This window comes from Metarhizium acridum, assembly GCF_019434415.1.
Source record: "Metarhizium acridum strain ARSEF 324 chromosome Unknown scaffold_568, whole genome shotgun sequence".
NCBI classification, from domain to species: Eukaryota; Fungi; Ascomycota; class Sordariomycetes; order Hypocreales; family Clavicipitaceae; genus Metarhizium; species Metarhizium acridum.
This window is the reverse complement of record NW_027094041.1, coordinates 1,823,804-1,840,445: the sequence shown is the minus strand read 5'-3', so window position 1 is coordinate 1,840,445 and position 16,642 is coordinate 1,823,804. Positions and strand designations below refer to the sequence as shown.

Genomic DNA, 16,642 nt, shown 5'->3' with positions numbered 1-16,642 from the left:
AGTCATACAATACATAGCTGCACGCTTACGCAGCCACTCCTCACTGGCCAAGCCTGAGCAGTACCAGATGATACATGCATTTTCGACGTCCAGCTCCTTGGCAAGTCGGTTGACACACAGCAATCTTAGATGAGGGATGTTGTAAATGTTGGACATGACTAGAAGACCAGCCACATCCGAGAGGTCCGTCGGTGGCGTCACTATCGGCCTCCAGCGTTCCATGGATGCTATCCGTGTAGAGGTAGAGGAGAAAGGCTTTTACTACTGAGTATGGCTCGGGGATGTGCATTTTTTTGGTATGGAATTCCGCCATTTGGGCATTGTATAGCCGTGCAAAGTGAGGCCAGCGTGCTTGCAAGATGAGCTTGTGAACATGTATTGGCTGCGATGTCGGGGCATCTGATGCAAGCCAATTTTCATCCTGTGATGAAGACTTGGAGCGAAACAAGCCAGAGCTGAGAACGTCGTCGTCTTCATAGTCTTCAGCAAGTGCAGTGATTATGAAATCAGTGCCACTTCCGGATTCCGGTGGTTGATTGAAAAGCTTGGCAAGGTCGCCACCTAATCCTTTGGATGGCTGGTCAGACGCCCTTGAATGAGCTAGTGGCCGTGATGCAGTTCGAGGCTCTGGAGTCATATGGTTACCGAGGAAGCCGTATCTTCGCAAATCAATCTCCATGATATCACTGTAATAAAATTAGTGACCTGATGGGTTATACTTGGTACACAACAAGAAATTCTTACCTGAGATACTCTTCGTATCCATTTGGACCCATATCAGTCGAGGCCGGATCAGTTGGGCAACCAAGAAGCCAAGCCTTGGTGCCATCCTCATTCATGGTACAGTAGTGCCATCTATATCCAGATTTGAATATTTCTCGACCCTCAGCCAGCTTCTGCCATCTCAGAGTATTCAGATCTAAGACCGACAATGAACACTCCCTTGGAGTAATAGTGGCTGCTGGTGTTACAAAATCAAGTAGGGTGCCAGACGCATACTGATGATAGTGAATTCCAGAGCCTTGAGATGGGAGTGCTTGTCCGAACATGAATTTTACCGCGGATATGGTTCCTGGAGCCATCGGAGCGTAGGATTTCAGCTGAAATGATGGTGGGTTTACCTGCGCAGTTCTTGAATTTGCAGCATAGCCAGATGAACCAACGACCGGAGCGGGTGCCATTGTGTAAGGTGGGCGAGGAGAACCGCTTGTTCTACCCGCCGCAGAGTTGCGGTCAAACACACCTATGTGCGGTCGAGAATCGAATTCTGGACATCCTTTCAGATCCAACCACCACAGGTCACTGATCTTGTCCATGTCCTCGCTCAGACCTCCAAACACCCAAACGCGATCATTCCAAATATAAGCGGAGTGATCGAACCGGCCGACAAATCGCCATGCCTTGGACCAAGTGAAGGTCCTGAGGTCCAGGTAGCATATGTCATCTAGAACATAATTGTTCTGACCGGTAATGCCACCAATGATGAAAAGCTTGTCCTCATGTAAAACGGCGGCGTGTCTTGCTCGGCCTTTGGGAATAGGGCCGAATACTTGTGGCTGAGTCCAGTGAGCAGTTTTGAGGTCGAAGACGATGAGATCGGAGAGGTACGTTCGATGCTCGTTTTCGCCGCCGAAAACTAGAAGCTTTTCGCCTTGATATAAAGTGGCTGTGTGGCCTAATGAGATGAATTAGCTTGGGAGTCCGAGGACAGAAATCGGCCGGGGCAGTCCTGTACCCATTCTTACGCCAGGAATATCACCGTAGTTGTCGACCAAGCTCCACTGATGACTTATGAGATCCAGGCGAAGCACATGATTGTATACTTCATCCGTGTACTGGTCAAATCCGCCGAAGGCATATATTTGGTTATTGCCACAGTATGTCACAGATGCATTCACTAAGCAGGCAGGTCGTTGGCCCAAAGTGCGTGTGATTTTTGGACGGTATCCATCCGAGACAGGCCGGGTCCTGACCGGGGAGTTTGGCATGATGTAAGTGTTGTTCGACGATGAGGCTGCAGAGGTCGGAGTCGGGATTGGAGCAGCATTCATTGATGACGTTCCTGACAATGTCAGGCTGGTGATGGCAGAACTTGGACGGGTTGGGGCCGGGGCGTGGGCTGCTGGGCCGCCAAAGATGGATGATGTCGGCGCTTGACCGGGAGTTGAAGGTTGCGCCATGCTCATGGACCTCGCTGACACCGCTCAATCAAGTCATCTCAGCCGCAAGGAAGGCAAGCGACCTGTTAAATAGGTGAGCTTCGATGCTGGTGAATGGACAAGAAAGTGATAGGGGATTCACAAGCGAACAATGGGACTGTGAAGGACACAACCCCGGAACAGTGATGGCAGAAAGCCGAACGCTTGGACTATCCACAGAGGTGTTGCAGAGGTGTTCAGGTTGGAAAATGGAGCAGATTCTGAGCGGGCTAGCTAATTTTGCTTGTTGGTCGGAGACTCGTCAACTCCACTGCGGAACACCTTTGGGATAAGTACTCCGTAGTAACTACTAGGTACAGGAGGTACCTGCCTGGGTAGTTTTTTTTTCCCTCCCCTGCCCCAGAGAATTGCAGGGATGTTTTCCCAAAAAAGGCTTAGTCGCCGCGGTTGGCCACATATCGGCGCGGAGATTATATCATCCGTCTCCTGGCTCCCGTTGCCTGGACAGAGCTGTAGTGGGGCCGAAAGTAAATAAAAGGAACCTGTGAATGACATCCTCGATACCACTCTTCTTGCTCTACAAACTACGCACATTCTTCATCCGACATTCCTTGACATCATCCTGCTCTCTTATTTTACGAAGCACTTTTGCTTCGCCAAAGTCAGGTGTACCGGAAACGAAAAAAAAATCAATAGAAAAAAATCACCAGAGAACCAGCCTTCTACAACTCATCAACTTGAGGACAAATAATCCACTCGATCGTATCACTTGCCGCAGCTCTTCAACCTACGCACCCATTTAGCCAGATCTTCCTGAAGGCATAGTTACAGTAATCGGATACCGAATACCGATATAAAAATACCGATTGACCCAGGAACCTTTAGCTAGAGTCTCTTGGAACTCGTCTGAGAATCGCTGGCGGGTGTCAGCTGAAACACGTAAAGACATCTCCGACCCAGTCGACACGGAATATCGTCTAATACCATGGCTACTGTAACTGTATCAACGCCTATCAAATCCCACAAGGGTCTCTTCTCTACCCGTACCGCCGGCGGACGGATCCCCCTTACCCCCTCCCCTCGACAGTCAGGCAATGGCGTAAACTCGTCACCTTTTACTCCCGACAAGCACACAAAGTCGTCCTACGGGGGAAACCTCATGGCGCACTTGGCTCGCTCTTCCTCGAAGAATCCCCATCGCGAGTCTCCAAAATCCAACATTGCCCGCACCGTTTCTACGCCTCGCAAAGCTCTTGAGCTTGGTGTATCTGACTTTACTCTCACTGGAACTGGTCTCAGGACGCCCGGCAGTGCCAAGTCAAGGAAAGCCCCTCTGCGACAAAAGCCCGCCAAGGCCACTATCAATTATGGTGGCGACCGCTTTATTCCCAACAGGGCCGCCAGCTCAGCTATTGCTAATGCCGGGTCCAGCAAGCTGCCACGAAGTGACTGTCAGCGGCCAAAGACCACCCAAGCAGATAGCTCTTCGGTCCTATCCTCTGCAGCCGATGATGCGGCGGCCGCGCTGGGAGGTCTTAGTATCAATGATGATGAAGCGGACAACTACTCTCGTCCTTCTCCCAATACCGTTGCCTACCAAGACTCCTTGGCTAATGCATGTGGAGTCAAGCTCAACACTCGAATTCTCGAGTTCAAGCCCGCACCTCCCGAGTCGTCTAAGCCGATTGACCTTCGTCAACAGTATAACAGACCTCTGAAACCAAATGGAGCCACCTCTGCTCAACTACGTCGGCGCATCGCTACTGCCCCTGAGCGTGTTCTTGATGCTCCTGGGCTCATTGATGACTATTACCTTAACTTGCTCGACTGGAGTTCTGGCAATCAGGTTGCAATCGGTCTTGAGCGCAGTGTCTACGTCTGGTCTGCTGATGAAGGCAGGGTGAGCTGCCTTTTGGAGAGTCCTGCAGACACCTACGTCAGTAGTGTTAAGTGGTCTGATGATGGTGCCTATGTCGGTGTTGGTCTTGGGAGCGGCGAGGTTCAAATTTGGGATGTTTCCGAGGGACAAAAAATCCGCAGTATGTTTGGTCACGATACCCGTGTTGGTGTCATGGGATGGAGCAAGCATCTACTCTCTACCGGTGCCCGCAGCGGCCTGGTGTTCAACCACGATGTCCGTATTGCTGAGCATAAGGTTGCTGAGCTTGTCTCACACACTTCCGAGGTTTGCGGTATGGAATGGCGTTCAGATGGTGCTCAGCTCGCTACTGGCGGCAACGACAATCTCGTCTCTATCTGGGATGCCCGCTCGTTGTCTGTTCCCAAGTTCACCAAGACCAACCACAAGGCCGCCGTCAAGGCTCTTTCCTGGTGCCCATGGAACATGAACCTGCTGGCCACTGGCGGTGGTTCTTACGACCGTCATATCCACTTCTGGAACTCCACATCGGGTGCTCGAGTCAACAGCATTGATACAGGCTCTCAGGTAACATCTCTTCGTTGGAGCCCTCACTACCGAGAGATAGTCAGCTCCAGCGGCTTCCCAGACAACTCCCTCAGCATCTGGAGCTATCCTACTCTTGTTCGCAATGTCGAGATACCTGCTCATGAGAGTCGCGTTCTTCACAGCTGCCTGAGCCCGGATGGCCAAATGCTGGCCACGGCTGCTGCTGACGAAAGCTTGAAATTTTGGAAGGTGTTTGAGAAGAGAGCCGGCACGACCTCTGGCATTGGTGGCTCTGGAGCCTCTGGCAAGGCTGATATGGCTAAGCATATGACCATTCGGTAAATAAAACGTCATATCAATAGTATCGTGTCGAACGGTAGGTATGGGCTGTTTCATTTACTAGTCGACTTTGGCGTGAGTGGTCAAATTTTAAGCGCGGCGCTCTGGAGTTTGTTTTGTACTCTTTTCAGCACGTGGCACGAAAGCGCTTCTACACGCACGAATGAAGCAGAATGGGACGGTCTACATACGAGTGACGACTTGACGTTGACGGTGTGTATCTTGGGCTACAAGTGTATATTTGAATTTTGGGCAGTAGAGTTTGGTGATTATTAGTGCTTGGACTTGAGAAATTATAAATTGTAATTGTTTGGTTGATATGTCGCGGCCTTGCTTAGGTGTGCTTGTGGGATCAGGAGTATGAGGTTACACGAGATAGCATTTCCCAGTACGGAGTATTTCGTACTTTGTATGCTGGTGGTGTCGCTGGTTCGGTCGGGTCGGATTGGATCCATTTACACGTCGGCCCGAGCCACGGAGTACGATTGATTGCAGGTGCACTTACGTACGAATGGAGGGGCGCCAGCAACCAAACCCGCTACGCATCTTGTTCAAAGCTCAATCTTGAGTTACCGAGACAGCAGTTACTGCCCTGATGCGACGTAACAAACCTAAGCCCAGCATGTGAAATGAATATACTTGGCATGGCCCTCGTCTCAGTAGTCCGTACAAGCGCAGCCAATATGGAGCGTGCCTCTGGCACTAACGAGGGCGAATGATTACTAAGCGCCAGCGGATTGTGGAGGCGCCTAAGAAGTCGAAATCCACCTACCATAGCCATCTCTCACCACTGCACACCACGGGCCAGGATAAAGCCAACGGCACCGGAACCCTTGTATCAACTTCGCACATACAGGCAAAAGCACGATAGGGCGCCGTCGCCAACACAGACGCATAATTACAGGCTACAACAAGGACCGTAAAGTCTCGACGATTTGGGTGCCACTGCAGCGCTGGGAGATCCCCATCTGAACTCGACCGCGGCCGGTGACAGACACTCGGTCTTTGTACATTCTCGACACCCCAACGCTGCGAAACAGGCTGCGAAAGTAGGTTGCGACTAGTCCTGGACAGCGTTTGAAGTCGGCGGCGGCATTTAGGACCTGTGCTCAGGTTCACCAGATTCCAGTGTCGTACGGGCACGCTACGGCTGCGACAGAAGGCCATCATGTCGAACCAGGCGGTCGGAACCGTCTACCAGACCATCATCGATGAAGTGATCAACAGTTCGCGAGTGGACTTTGAAGAGAGCGGCGTGGAGGAGAATGTTCTAGAGGAGCTGCGTCAGGTAAGAAGTTGCTCCCTTCAGATGATTTGGTAGTTCGGCGCGGATGCAGTGAGGATGCACCATGGGGGGCGAACAGCCGCAAGGCTTTTGCGGGAGCCGTGCACCCCAACAGAGCCATCAATCCGGGATCCATGGTAGTCCAGGATTTCCTCGGATGAATTTGCGAAAGCCAAAAGTGCTGCAGCAGAGGGACTGTGATTGCGCATCCATGGCTGGAGTGGCGGCAGGACGGATGGCAGGCACTCTGGGGACCAAGAAGCGGGCGAAAGAGCGGCGAGGGGAGGCGGGCGGCCCAGCGCTATATGGGCCTTTTAAGCTCCCCGCCCCCCTGCTCAGGTGTTGGCATCACTGCCCGCTCCGCCGCAGGTTCTGCCTAGGCACCGTCGTCACCACGCCACCCAGGAAGTCACGTGCCGCCCCATATCGGGCCCCCCAGGTGTTGGAACGACGTACTCCGTACTGGACGACTAAACGACTTGTACGCTTCCACGACTTGGGTGAATAGCTGAGAGGCGCCGTGTTCTGCTACGGTCTGCATGGAGATGGCAATGCTGCCGGAGAGCCATGAATAGCCTGTGGACCTGCTCTCGCAATCACTCCCACGGCAGCCTAACCCGCCCTCACCTCTCCCTCATCTCGTCTTGCAACCCATCCAAAACCCGAGATTTCGGCCTCGTTTGATTGACTTAGCTAACACACCCTCTTAGGGATGGCAGCAAAAGCTTTCTCAGCTCGATGTGGCCCGGTTCCCTTGGGATCCGAAGCCTGAGCCACCACCACCTGCCCCAGCACCCGCAGCTCAACCACAGCCCGCTCCCCAGAGCAACACGACCCAGGCGCACTTCTCACCAATGATATCATTGCCCAATGCTACCGGTGCCCCAGGAGCTACGGGGCAAAACGGTGTCAAGTCTGAGCCCGGCATCGTTAAGCAGGAGGCAAACATCAAGCAAGAACCCGTCACGGCAACAGCCATACCAGCCTTGCCCAACTACAACGGTCTAGATAAATCCAGCGTTGCGGCTAGCAGAGCTGCCCAGCAGCTCCAGCTTCAGTATGGCATGCGGGCTGCAGGCTCCATCAATGCTATCCAAGGTCAGCACCAGCAACAGCAACAGCCTCAGCAGCAACAGCAGCAACAGCAGCAGGGCCAACAGCCCGCTGCCGGCCAATCAAGTATTTCCAACGGCCAGACCGATGGTCCTGGTGACGTTGACGAGGATTATGAAGGCATTCTGCTGCAGCGGAATGCCGAAGGCACTCTCAACGAGCTCGGCCGCGTCGAGATCGACCGCATCCTTCACTCCCAAATTGCAGCCAGGGCAAGGTCCATGGAAGGCGGCGGCCTCATGCTTCCCCTGAAAGAAGCAACCAAACACACTGCTACGTCTGCTTCAAGGAAAAGAAGAGGAATCGCAGGGTACGACGGAGGAGACGATGACGACGACATTGACGACGAAGACGCCATCAACTCCGATCTCGATGATCCCGAGGATGAGCATGATGATGATGAGGTGGATGACGAGGGACTGGGTCACATTATGCTATGCATGTATGACAAGGTCCAACGAGTCAAGAACAAGTGGTATGTGTATTTTTTTTTGGCCCTTGCTCACCCTACAGTACCACACCAACATTTGAGTGTTATATACACGCGGCGAAGCAAGTCAATACTGACAACCTGCAGGAAATGCACTCTGAAGGACGGGGTGCTCACTGTCAATGGCAAGGAATACGTCTTCCACAAAGCAACTGGCGAGTATGAGTGGTAGATTCTGTCCACTCACCGCCGTCACTCCTCTGGCAAACAGTGCGGCAAAGGCGGCTATTCAGAATGACGCATATCAGGGGCTGTCACGACTGGTGAACCGGGGTTGATGATGATACCTTCACGCCTCAGATGGGATGAAACATGACAAATTTGACACTAATTGGGGCGTTTCGATACATTTGTACAGTAGACCTAGTAAATCGAATTGAAAAGAGGAGATATTGCCAACATCTTTGCCGTGTTTGTGTCGTTGGTTGGGAGCGTGTAAGCGCTTTGAACGGACGGACCACCTCGCTTCGGTTTCATTCCTTCATGACGCTGCAAGGATACTCTTGATCATTTTTCTTTCCGCCAACGTTCCACCGTCTTGTCGTCAAGGTTATCCCATGGTAGAACCAACGTGCATAGGATATAGTTATGCACTAGTGGCACCACAGCTAGCCGGAATCCAATCAAGTCTCCTCCATGCCCGCTTCTTACGAGCCCAACAGCCAATACTCCCGCCAATTTATCACAATATCGATGCGGGGAAAAGGGGGTCATGGTGTGCGCGGCAGAATGACCAATCTGCAGCCGTCGCACACAGACAGGTAAGCGCAGCAGGCGCCGCTTGTCGCGCTAAAGCTCACCACGTCGGCAAGGGCACCCATAGTAGCAATTCAATGTGCCGAGCAGGAAAAAACGAGCGGTGATGCCTGAAACGGGACACTAGAGCATCCGTTCGTCCCACCGCAATGCTCGTGAGACAGGGACTATTCGGATATTGGCTCAGTAGCGGTCCTAATGTGGCTGGGTCATGCGAGCCGAACCGTGTCGTGGCATGCGAGAGGCGAGAACTGGCTGACGGTGAGGTATATCCGGGCCGTACAAGCCAACATGTCACAATTCTTGAGCTGACATTGCCAGAGCTGCCAAGTCGTCGTGAATGCTCGCGGCCTGCGTTCCGCATCTCCTCCCCCTGTTGATTTGCTCTTCCATTGGTGTCCCTTGTCAGCATGTGGCATGTGGACAGATACTGGACTGACGAACAGAGGCATGGGGGGGGGGGGGCGCATGGACGGCCAGCTGGCTTCAACTCTACTCCGTAGTCGAGAAGCTCACGTCCCAACATAAAGTACGTACAGCCACGCAGCTGGCTGTGACTACGTCCGCAATTTCATCCGACTTCTTACACACCCCCCCCCCCCCCACACGTTGTCCCGACAGACTGGTTCAGCCAATGGAAGGCGGCGGGATGCTACACAAAAGCTGCTGGTGTGTTGTTTTATCGTCTTAGAAGCGGCCATGGACGAGAAGAAAAACGACGACGACGCTTGGACAGCCTTGCTTTCTCAGTTTAAAGCCACATTGCCGTCAGCAGTCTGTCGTGTGCCCTTCATTTGCCTTTGCTTCCACCCCCGGTCTGTCCAGCATTGAAGGGTCATCGGGACCTGCGGTGCGAAGGAACTCGCAGTCCGGGTGACGGGTAATTCCTTTCCAGCAGTATTCCCTACCTGACCATATTATTGGTGACACAGCTCTTCTCCTCTCCTTCCACCCATAAATTAGTGGTGCAGCGAATCTTGCGTCTATTAGGCTGGGATTGGGAGTCCTGCCATGGCTTGTTCAATCTTCAATCTTCGGGGGCAACGGAATGAAACATCGCTGTGGTCTTCACAAACACGCATGTTTTAGTTGCTATGCGTCCGCTGGAATGGAAAGGGAGGTGCAAGGGCATATGCGCACGCATGTCCCCAGTGCAAAGTCGTTGTTTCCTCATACTTAGGTGTGTGTACCTGAGCTGGTTGAATTGCTGTGCGTGCTCCCGTACGTCATCATTGTCGTGCAAAGCTCAAGAATAGCATGCGAAACGACCTGCTTTTGCACACGTAGTCCCGGCACTCTCTGATATCTCCTGTGTTAGAGTGCCGTCAAAGATCATCTGTATTAAAGGGTTTGCCATAAGAGATCCGGAGTGAGGCTGGACCTGAGAGTGATGCTTTGTGACATGAATGATAAAGGCTGATACTTACAAGTCCATATTAATCAACTCTCTCCTCCCGACTGCATGTATCCAGAGACTGTTGCTTCTCAATACTTGCCGATGCGCGTTCTAGTACCCTATCATAGTAACTCGGATCGCAAAATGATAGGCGTCCGTGGCCATGGCGCCACGATATCAATATATTCTGACTCGTGTGGCAGATTTTAGCCAAGAATATATTGATGACGTTCGCGGAGACACATTCCCTTCGTCCCTTTCTCAACTGACACTATGGCTCACGTTTTATTCCATGTCATTTTGGTGCGAATTGTTCTCGATGAGTGTTGTCAATGCCAATACATCCCCTCTGCAGACATAAGCTTGCACGCGACAAGAAACAGCCACAAATGTATTGTATTTGGCCGGAATTTGCCTTTGAACTATCCTGGTTGACTTCCCTTGGGATTGTCCTCCGACTTCCGCTTAACTTGGATAAAAGCAGGAGAGCAATGGCCCTGGTTCTCTAAGAAACTCAACCATGCGATCTCAAGAGGGGTTAGCCTAGCAAAACATACGTCTCATGTTCTGGAGAGTTTTTGATGCACGTATACAGAGTAGTCCACGCACAACATCTGTCGGATACCGTGGTTTTCGGACTGGGACATTCTGAAATGCTACACAATGATTCACATACCTGCGTGCACTGCCTGCCCACAACCGCCCCATGATCACCACTTGATAAGCAACTCGTTACAGGGAGGCCTGTAGGGAGCCGCTCGACGATTTGTTTCGGTAATCCATTCTATCCATTCTCCAATTGCAATGCACTGCCACATGCACGCCGAGAATATTGAGAAGTGCCGGTGTGGAGTAGATTGAGGCCTCAAGCTGCTAATCGGCAGCCCTCATGCAAGACCGAAGCCAACGAAAAAAATGTGGCCGCACACTATTTCCAACAGAGTTGATAATAAACTAGGTGCCCCAAAGATTTTCCTGAAGACCCAACGGATGGGACCCGGCAGGGCTCAGGGGTTGGAACCTACCGCAGGATTTCCAATCTGAATCCCAAGGTCGAGGCCCTGACTCTGCGCGAAGCTGCAACATTTCTATCATGCAGTCCTCGGCCCGCACTCGCCAAGCTCCTTGTAAAATTTTCACTATAGCCAGTCTTCTTAGATGCTATGGAGCTAGTATTGGCACATACATGGCGTACCAGACGAACGGGAACCCTTGTGCTCTATTGGTATGTTAGGCCAGGGTGCATCGCTGAATGTATAGGCAGGCAATACTGATTTTTCAGGAATAGTTTGTCTAGCTCTGTGTTTCATACGAGTTCTCCTCCTTTAGATCAAGATATCCGGATTGGGTTGTGTGGTCCACCGACAGACAACGTGTGCTGCACCGAGTGGTTTGTACACCCCGGGCGACTTACACTATATGGCCTGGCCTAGCTGCATGTTTGTCATAGGATATGGGGAAAACAAAGTAGATAAATTGCCCTTTGCCTAAATATTTACATGAGATGCTCAAGAAGTAACAAAGGCCCGGCGACGCCTGGTACGCGTTAGAGGATCAGAGAGGGGAGGTGAGGCAATACTCGGTTCACTTCGCAAATTACTACAACAGCGGCCGACTATAGCATGTATCCGGCATCTACATCAGATGATTGTTGTCGATATATTCCGTGGCCTAAGAAAACCAGAGCTGCTATGCACTTGACCGTCTCGGACTGATAGTTATGTGTCGAGCAAGCTGTTGAAGGTTAGCAATGTGGCCAAAAGCCGCTAGTCTGACAGACCCAGCATATTATGATTGATTTCTCAAGGCTTACTGTCAGCTTCATGGCAATCTTCCCGGTGAGCGTTGGCACTGATTCCAACCAGTGCGGAAGCAGGTAGATAGTCGACGTGTCTTGGCAAGATGTCCCGAGGACACATTGCGGAACATTATCAGCGCAGCCACTAAACCCATTGAGCGGTGTAAGGGAAGTTGTGCTGGTATCTCGGCAGGTGTGCTTCGTTCGTCTGCATCAGGTGTAACCCAATCCCAAATAGATGGGAAAGACTCACATGGTGCAATGAAGATGCGGAGAGGAGGGAAGTGTGCCACTGGATGCGTCTCAAAGTTGACCGAGGTGATCAGCCGATCTTCAAGACGAGGCTGCGCAGAATTCGGCGGGGAATGACGCCCCGGGATAGAGGTAGCTGTGGAATGGATCGGCGTATTGCCTCTTCCTCGGTGCTGCGTGCACATGTGGTGGTAACTATCTTCTCCAAGGACGATTTTGGTCGTTGGCCAGGTGTAGATAACGGTCAAGTTTTGGGTCGTTTCATGGCCTCCAAGATGGGCGTCAAACACACGAGAGTTGCGCTGTTCGGCACACATGTCAACGGCGAATTGAAGTATTGCAAAGCACTAAAACCTGACCTGCATAACCTTTTCCGCGACCATTCAGCCGAACGATGGACAATGTGGAAGGGTGTTATTGGAAAGTCACCATGGCGGACCTTTTTGGACCAGGGTCGGGGTGTCTGCGGCCATTTCTGGGATCTCTGTTCTGGCCACAGGTTCGGGTAGGCTTCTTTCAGTGCGAATGTAACAGGTAGCCAGTTGTTGCATTGGAAGTTGAAGGTGTGCCGCCGGACGTCAGTAAGGCGACAGAAATATGAAGGTGAGGTTTCACAGATTGGAATTTGAAAGTGATCAAAGATCAATTGCACAGGACAGAGTTGAACAATTTAAGAAGAAAAACAACGGCAGATTACTTGGCCCAGGAGCGAGGTGGAGCCATGGGTTCCTTCCGAATATGAAATAGTTGCCGAGCTTGCCTATGCGTAGTTACCTAGCAAGTTAGTAACTACTCGTGCCACGCCCCACTATTTTAGGGGCCTCGTTTCACTCACCACCTAAAGGTGGTGCTTATCACTAACGCGGCCCGATTACTAACGCGGCTTAATTTTTAACCTAATAACTTAATTAACCTCTTCGCTTAAAATATACACCCTTTTTATCATAAATTTTTAGGTATTTTAATATAAAAGTTTAATACTATTAACGTGCTTTTTTTATAGCTTTAAAAAACACTTTTTTAATTAAGTTATAGTATTTTTTATTAATTATTTTAATAATTTAATAAGCTAAAATAACGTTATTTTTAGTCTTTTAATGTATTATCTTACGCTTATCTTTTATAAAAAGCACGTTACTTATTTATAATAATTAATTTTTTATAGCTTTATATTATTATAATAGTTATTAAGTTACTTTTATACGCTTAAGGTCTCTTTTTATTTAAATAAGCTTAATAATAATAATAAAAGACTTATAAATAAATCTATTAATATTATATATAAATTTTAGGTTAAGAGAGGTATTTTTATTTAATATATTTTATAACTTATTAATAATCTTATTTATTTACCTTAATATTATAAGGGTTTTAAAATTAAAAGAGCTATACATTAAAGCTAATAATAATAATATATATTACTTAGCTTATTATATAAGAGTCTTAATAATTAGCTTTAAGTTATAAAGTGAAATTCTAGTTTTGTAAAAGGCTAATATTATAATAAAGGTTTTAAAAGCTTATTTTTAAATATCTTAAATATAATTAAGAAATTTAATCTTTATAATACTTATAATCTTATTATAAACTATAATATTTAATGCCTTTATATAATAATACTTTAATAGCTAAAATACTATAATATTAAAAGGTTAAAGGATATAGGTAAGATATAATAGTAAGATAAAGGGAATTATTTAATGTTTTTTATAGTATTTAATAAATTTAATTATATAATATAATTTATAATTATTTAAAATTATAAGGTAATAATTACTAATAGGCTTTATAAATTATTAAAAGTATTATATTTAAGCGAATATAATCTTATTATTTATATAGTTAAAAGATAAGATTATAAGCTTTATATTTACCTTAAGCTTTTTTATTTAATATTATAATATTATATATTTTTACCCTTAAAGAATAATAAATATAAGAATAACTTTATTATTAATAAAAATAACTTTTAAAGCTATAAATATCTTCTTATTTTCTAATATTAAAAATCAATGCTTTATTTTTCGCTTTATAATAATAAAATAATCTTAGTTAATTTTAATATAAAAGCTAATCTTATTTATATTTTAAATATCTTTAATAGGAATTTTATATTCTTTTATAATAGCTTTTAAAGTATTAAAGTAAATAAAAGTTCTTTTAATATCTTTTAAAGCTTTACGCTTTAAATTAAACTTCTTTTATAAGTATTTATATTAATACTATTAAATAAAGTAAGTAATTTAAAGCTTTTTAATAAGCTTAAGTAAGTCTATTAATAATAATAATAACCTCTCTTTTAAAATATAATTTATAGTATTTATAATAAATTTAACTTAAATAATAAAATTTACTTTATTAAAGTAATTAATATAATTATATAAAGTAACTTCTTCTTCTCTTAAAAGCTTTATATTTACTATTAAATAACTTTTCTTAATAAAAACGCTTTATTATTATTATTAAAGCCTATTATAAGATACATTAAAATTTTAGGCTATAGCGTATAATTTTACACTTAGATTTTTATTAATAAATTAAAGGGCCTTAATTATACGTATTTTCACTTTACTTTTTAACTTTTAAACGCTAATTATAAGTATTTTTACGGTTAAACGCGTTTAAGTTTAAAATTAAGCCGCGTTAATAATCGGGCCGCGTTAATGATAAGCACTACCTTTAGGTGGTGAGTGAAACGAGGCCCCTAAAATAGTGGGGCGTGGCACGAGTACGTAGGTGCTAGTACGCATCAACTCCGTACCCCACCCAACATAACATGGGAACATTGAATGTATGTCCGTCCGAAAAGGAGCACCGCCAATATACACTGGTGCATACTGATACCCCTCTCAAGTAGCGACCAGGATAACCAAGTGCGACATGTTAACAAACACATTTCACTTACCTCGTAGGGTTGCATAGTTTTCTCCTATCAACATCCGTGGCCAGCAGTATGAAAGTACACGTTGGAGGGCTGCAGTATATGACGGATGTGGAATCGGCTCAACCGCTCGGGAGGTGGTTTTTCAGGGATGCTTGTGCGAGGGTGTTGCCGCGCGCCATTGTGTAACACGGCGGCGACCACTAACCACCGTAACCATCATCAGTGGTACTAGGAAATAGTTTTGGGGCTTGCCAGCATTAGAGGACCTGCAATATGCACAAGGGACATCCCACTTGCCAACATTGAAGGCCTTCTTCACTTTGGGTAATGCGCGACGCAATTGACGCTGACATGAGCCATCAGTGGCGCCATATTTTTGCCAAAACATATGGACAGTCGCCTCGTAATGAATGGGCTCGGATGCAAGCTGAGAAGAGTGAAGCATAGTTCTTTGCCCACTCCTGTTTCGCCGTGATGTACTACTGTGAACGATAGACGATGATGTCCGTCCAAACTTGGCCGCGCCTGGTATGTTATGGCCTAGGTTCCTCACCCTAAGAAATTCGTTGACAAAAGTCTTGAAAGTTGGCGCAATCGCCACTCTTGTTCCCTGTTGAGTACCTCCTTCCGCACCAGCCGGCAAAAAAGGGAAGCTATTAATGAGCCTCTGGTCCCTCATCTATTTGCTTTCATATTAGTGTCTCGTCGCAAAAAAGCCGGCCCAGGGGAGCTGCAACAGCAAGGCAGTGTGCTCCGTGGCCGGCATTGCTTACGTTTAGTCGCGCTGCCGTGAAATCAACCCCAATCGTGACAGATGCTTGAGCAAGTGTCTCGCATACCTGCCGGTGTCGTCTTCTAAAAGACTCAGTGGAGACCGACGGCGGCCCTTTACCGTTCCCGCTAGGGCTCACTCACATGGGACCAATCTTTGGGCTGATGCCGATGTTGGAGACCGTTGGGCAAGACATATTCCGTGGGCCTGCCACGGGCTTACATGGCACGGATGGTCCTGATCGGCGGGCGGCCCGGGCTCTCCAAAGCCATCTGGATGAGTGATTGGCTCCCTATCATACTGGTACCTTCAAGAGGCCGCGATAGCACAAGCCTGTCCTCCCTCGCCTACCAGGCCTTGATACTTGGAACACCCAGCAGCGCATTGCAAGGCTGTAGAGGAAGCGTCCAATACCCAGTCCCAGCGTACACGCCATGTGTTGATGGTTGGTGGCGTTAATAGTACAGTACGATGGCGTCCGCCCTGCCGCGCGCCACCGTTAGTGCTCGCAATATCGAAGGTGGGTATTCGTAGGACAGAATAGCACTGTGCAATGACAACCATACCGAAATCTTTCCCTGTGACCCGTGTCAGACGTGGCGGGACTTCATATAGCCCGAGATTGTGGCCCGGAGCCCTAGCCAAGCAAGTCAGCAAGTCGGGTTCATGGCGCAGCAGATGAGATTGTGACACACCATTCGGAAACCCCCAGGGAGTCTTGGGGTGGCACAACAGCGGTAGGTACATGCATGAGTTTTCACAGGTGTGCAGAGCCCAGGGTGACATTGCTAGGCGCATTCTGGAATGAAAAGATCGATGCGGATGCAGGAAACATGCACTGAGGTTGGAGAGGGTGAAGAATGGGGGGAGGGGCGTGAGACGGGAGAGGGGGTGCATGTTGCCTGCTGGCCAGGGTAAAAGCAGCCGCTAGACATTGTGAGTGCATCATGGTTCCTGGCAGTCGCGGCGACAGTCGCGGCATCACACAACA

General features: G+C 48.1%; 5 protein-coding genes across 5 annotated transcripts; 2 read left to right on the top strand and 3 right to left on the bottom strand.

Moving 5' to 3' along the window:
• Positions 1-40: 40 nt before the first annotated feature.
• Positions 41-2,380, bottom strand: J3458_019938 (uncharacterized protein; the record flags this gene model as incomplete). Its single annotated transcript, XM_007814371.2, has 3 exons — positions 1,736-2,380; positions 745-1,675; positions 41-686 (listed from the first exon to the last, which is right to left on the bottom strand). Exons 1-3 carry the CDS (start codon positions 2,184-2,186, stop codon positions 41-43), a joined length of 2,028 nt encoding a protein of 675 aa, XP_007812562.2. The 5' UTR covers positions 2,187-2,380.
• A 764-nt stretch (positions 2,381-3,144) lies between these two features.
• Positions 3,145-4,908, top strand: slp1 (WD repeat-containing protein slp1; the record flags this gene model as incomplete). The annotated part of the gene is made up of 1 exon (XM_007814370.1): positions 3,145-4,908. The coding sequence occupies one exon, from the start codon at positions 3,145-3,147 to the stop codon at positions 4,906-4,908; it is 1,764 nt and encodes a 587-aa protein (XP_007812561.1).
• Positions 4,909-6,073: 1,165 nt separating this feature from the next.
• TOA1 (transcription factor IIA subunit alpha) lies at positions 6,074-7,965 on the top strand (the record flags this gene model as incomplete). The annotated part of the gene is made up of 3 exons (XM_007814369.2): positions 6,074-6,193; positions 6,901-7,778; positions 7,881-7,965. 3 exons carry the CDS (start codon positions 6,074-6,076, stop codon positions 7,963-7,965), a joined length of 1,083 nt encoding a protein of 360 aa, XP_007812560.2.
• A 1,214-nt stretch (positions 7,966-9,179) lies between these two features.
• J3458_019935 (uncharacterized protein) lies at positions 9,180-12,312 on the bottom strand (the record flags this gene model as incomplete). Its single annotated transcript, XM_066121772.1, has 1 exon — positions 9,180-12,312. The coding sequence occupies one exon, from the start codon at positions 12,310-12,312 to the stop codon at positions 11,767-11,769; it is 546 nt and encodes a 181-aa protein (XP_065973389.1). The 3' UTR covers positions 9,180-11,766.
• Positions 12,313-14,636: 2,324 nt separating this feature from the next.
• On the bottom strand, positions 14,637-16,195 carry J3458_019934 (uncharacterized protein). Its single transcript, XM_066121771.1, has 2 exons — positions 15,177-16,195; positions 14,637-15,126 (listed from the first exon to the last, which is right to left on the bottom strand). The coding sequence occupies exons 1-2, from the start codon at positions 15,556-15,558 to the stop codon at positions 15,080-15,082; spliced, it is 429 nt and encodes a 142-aa protein (XP_065973388.1). The 5' UTR covers positions 15,559-16,195; the 3' UTR covers positions 14,637-15,079.
• Between the last annotated feature and the right edge of the window lie 447 nt (positions 16,196-16,642).

Coding starts and splice junctions, on each gene's coding strand:
- J3458_019934 (XM_066121771.1), bottom strand. CDS start 15,558: ATGAGGGACCAGAGGCTCATTAATAGCTTCCCTTTTTTGCCGGCTGGT. Junction 15,127..15,176: donor GAAGAAGGCCTTCAATGTTG/GCAAGTGGGATG, acceptor AATGCTGGCAAG/CCCCAAAACTATTTCCTAGT.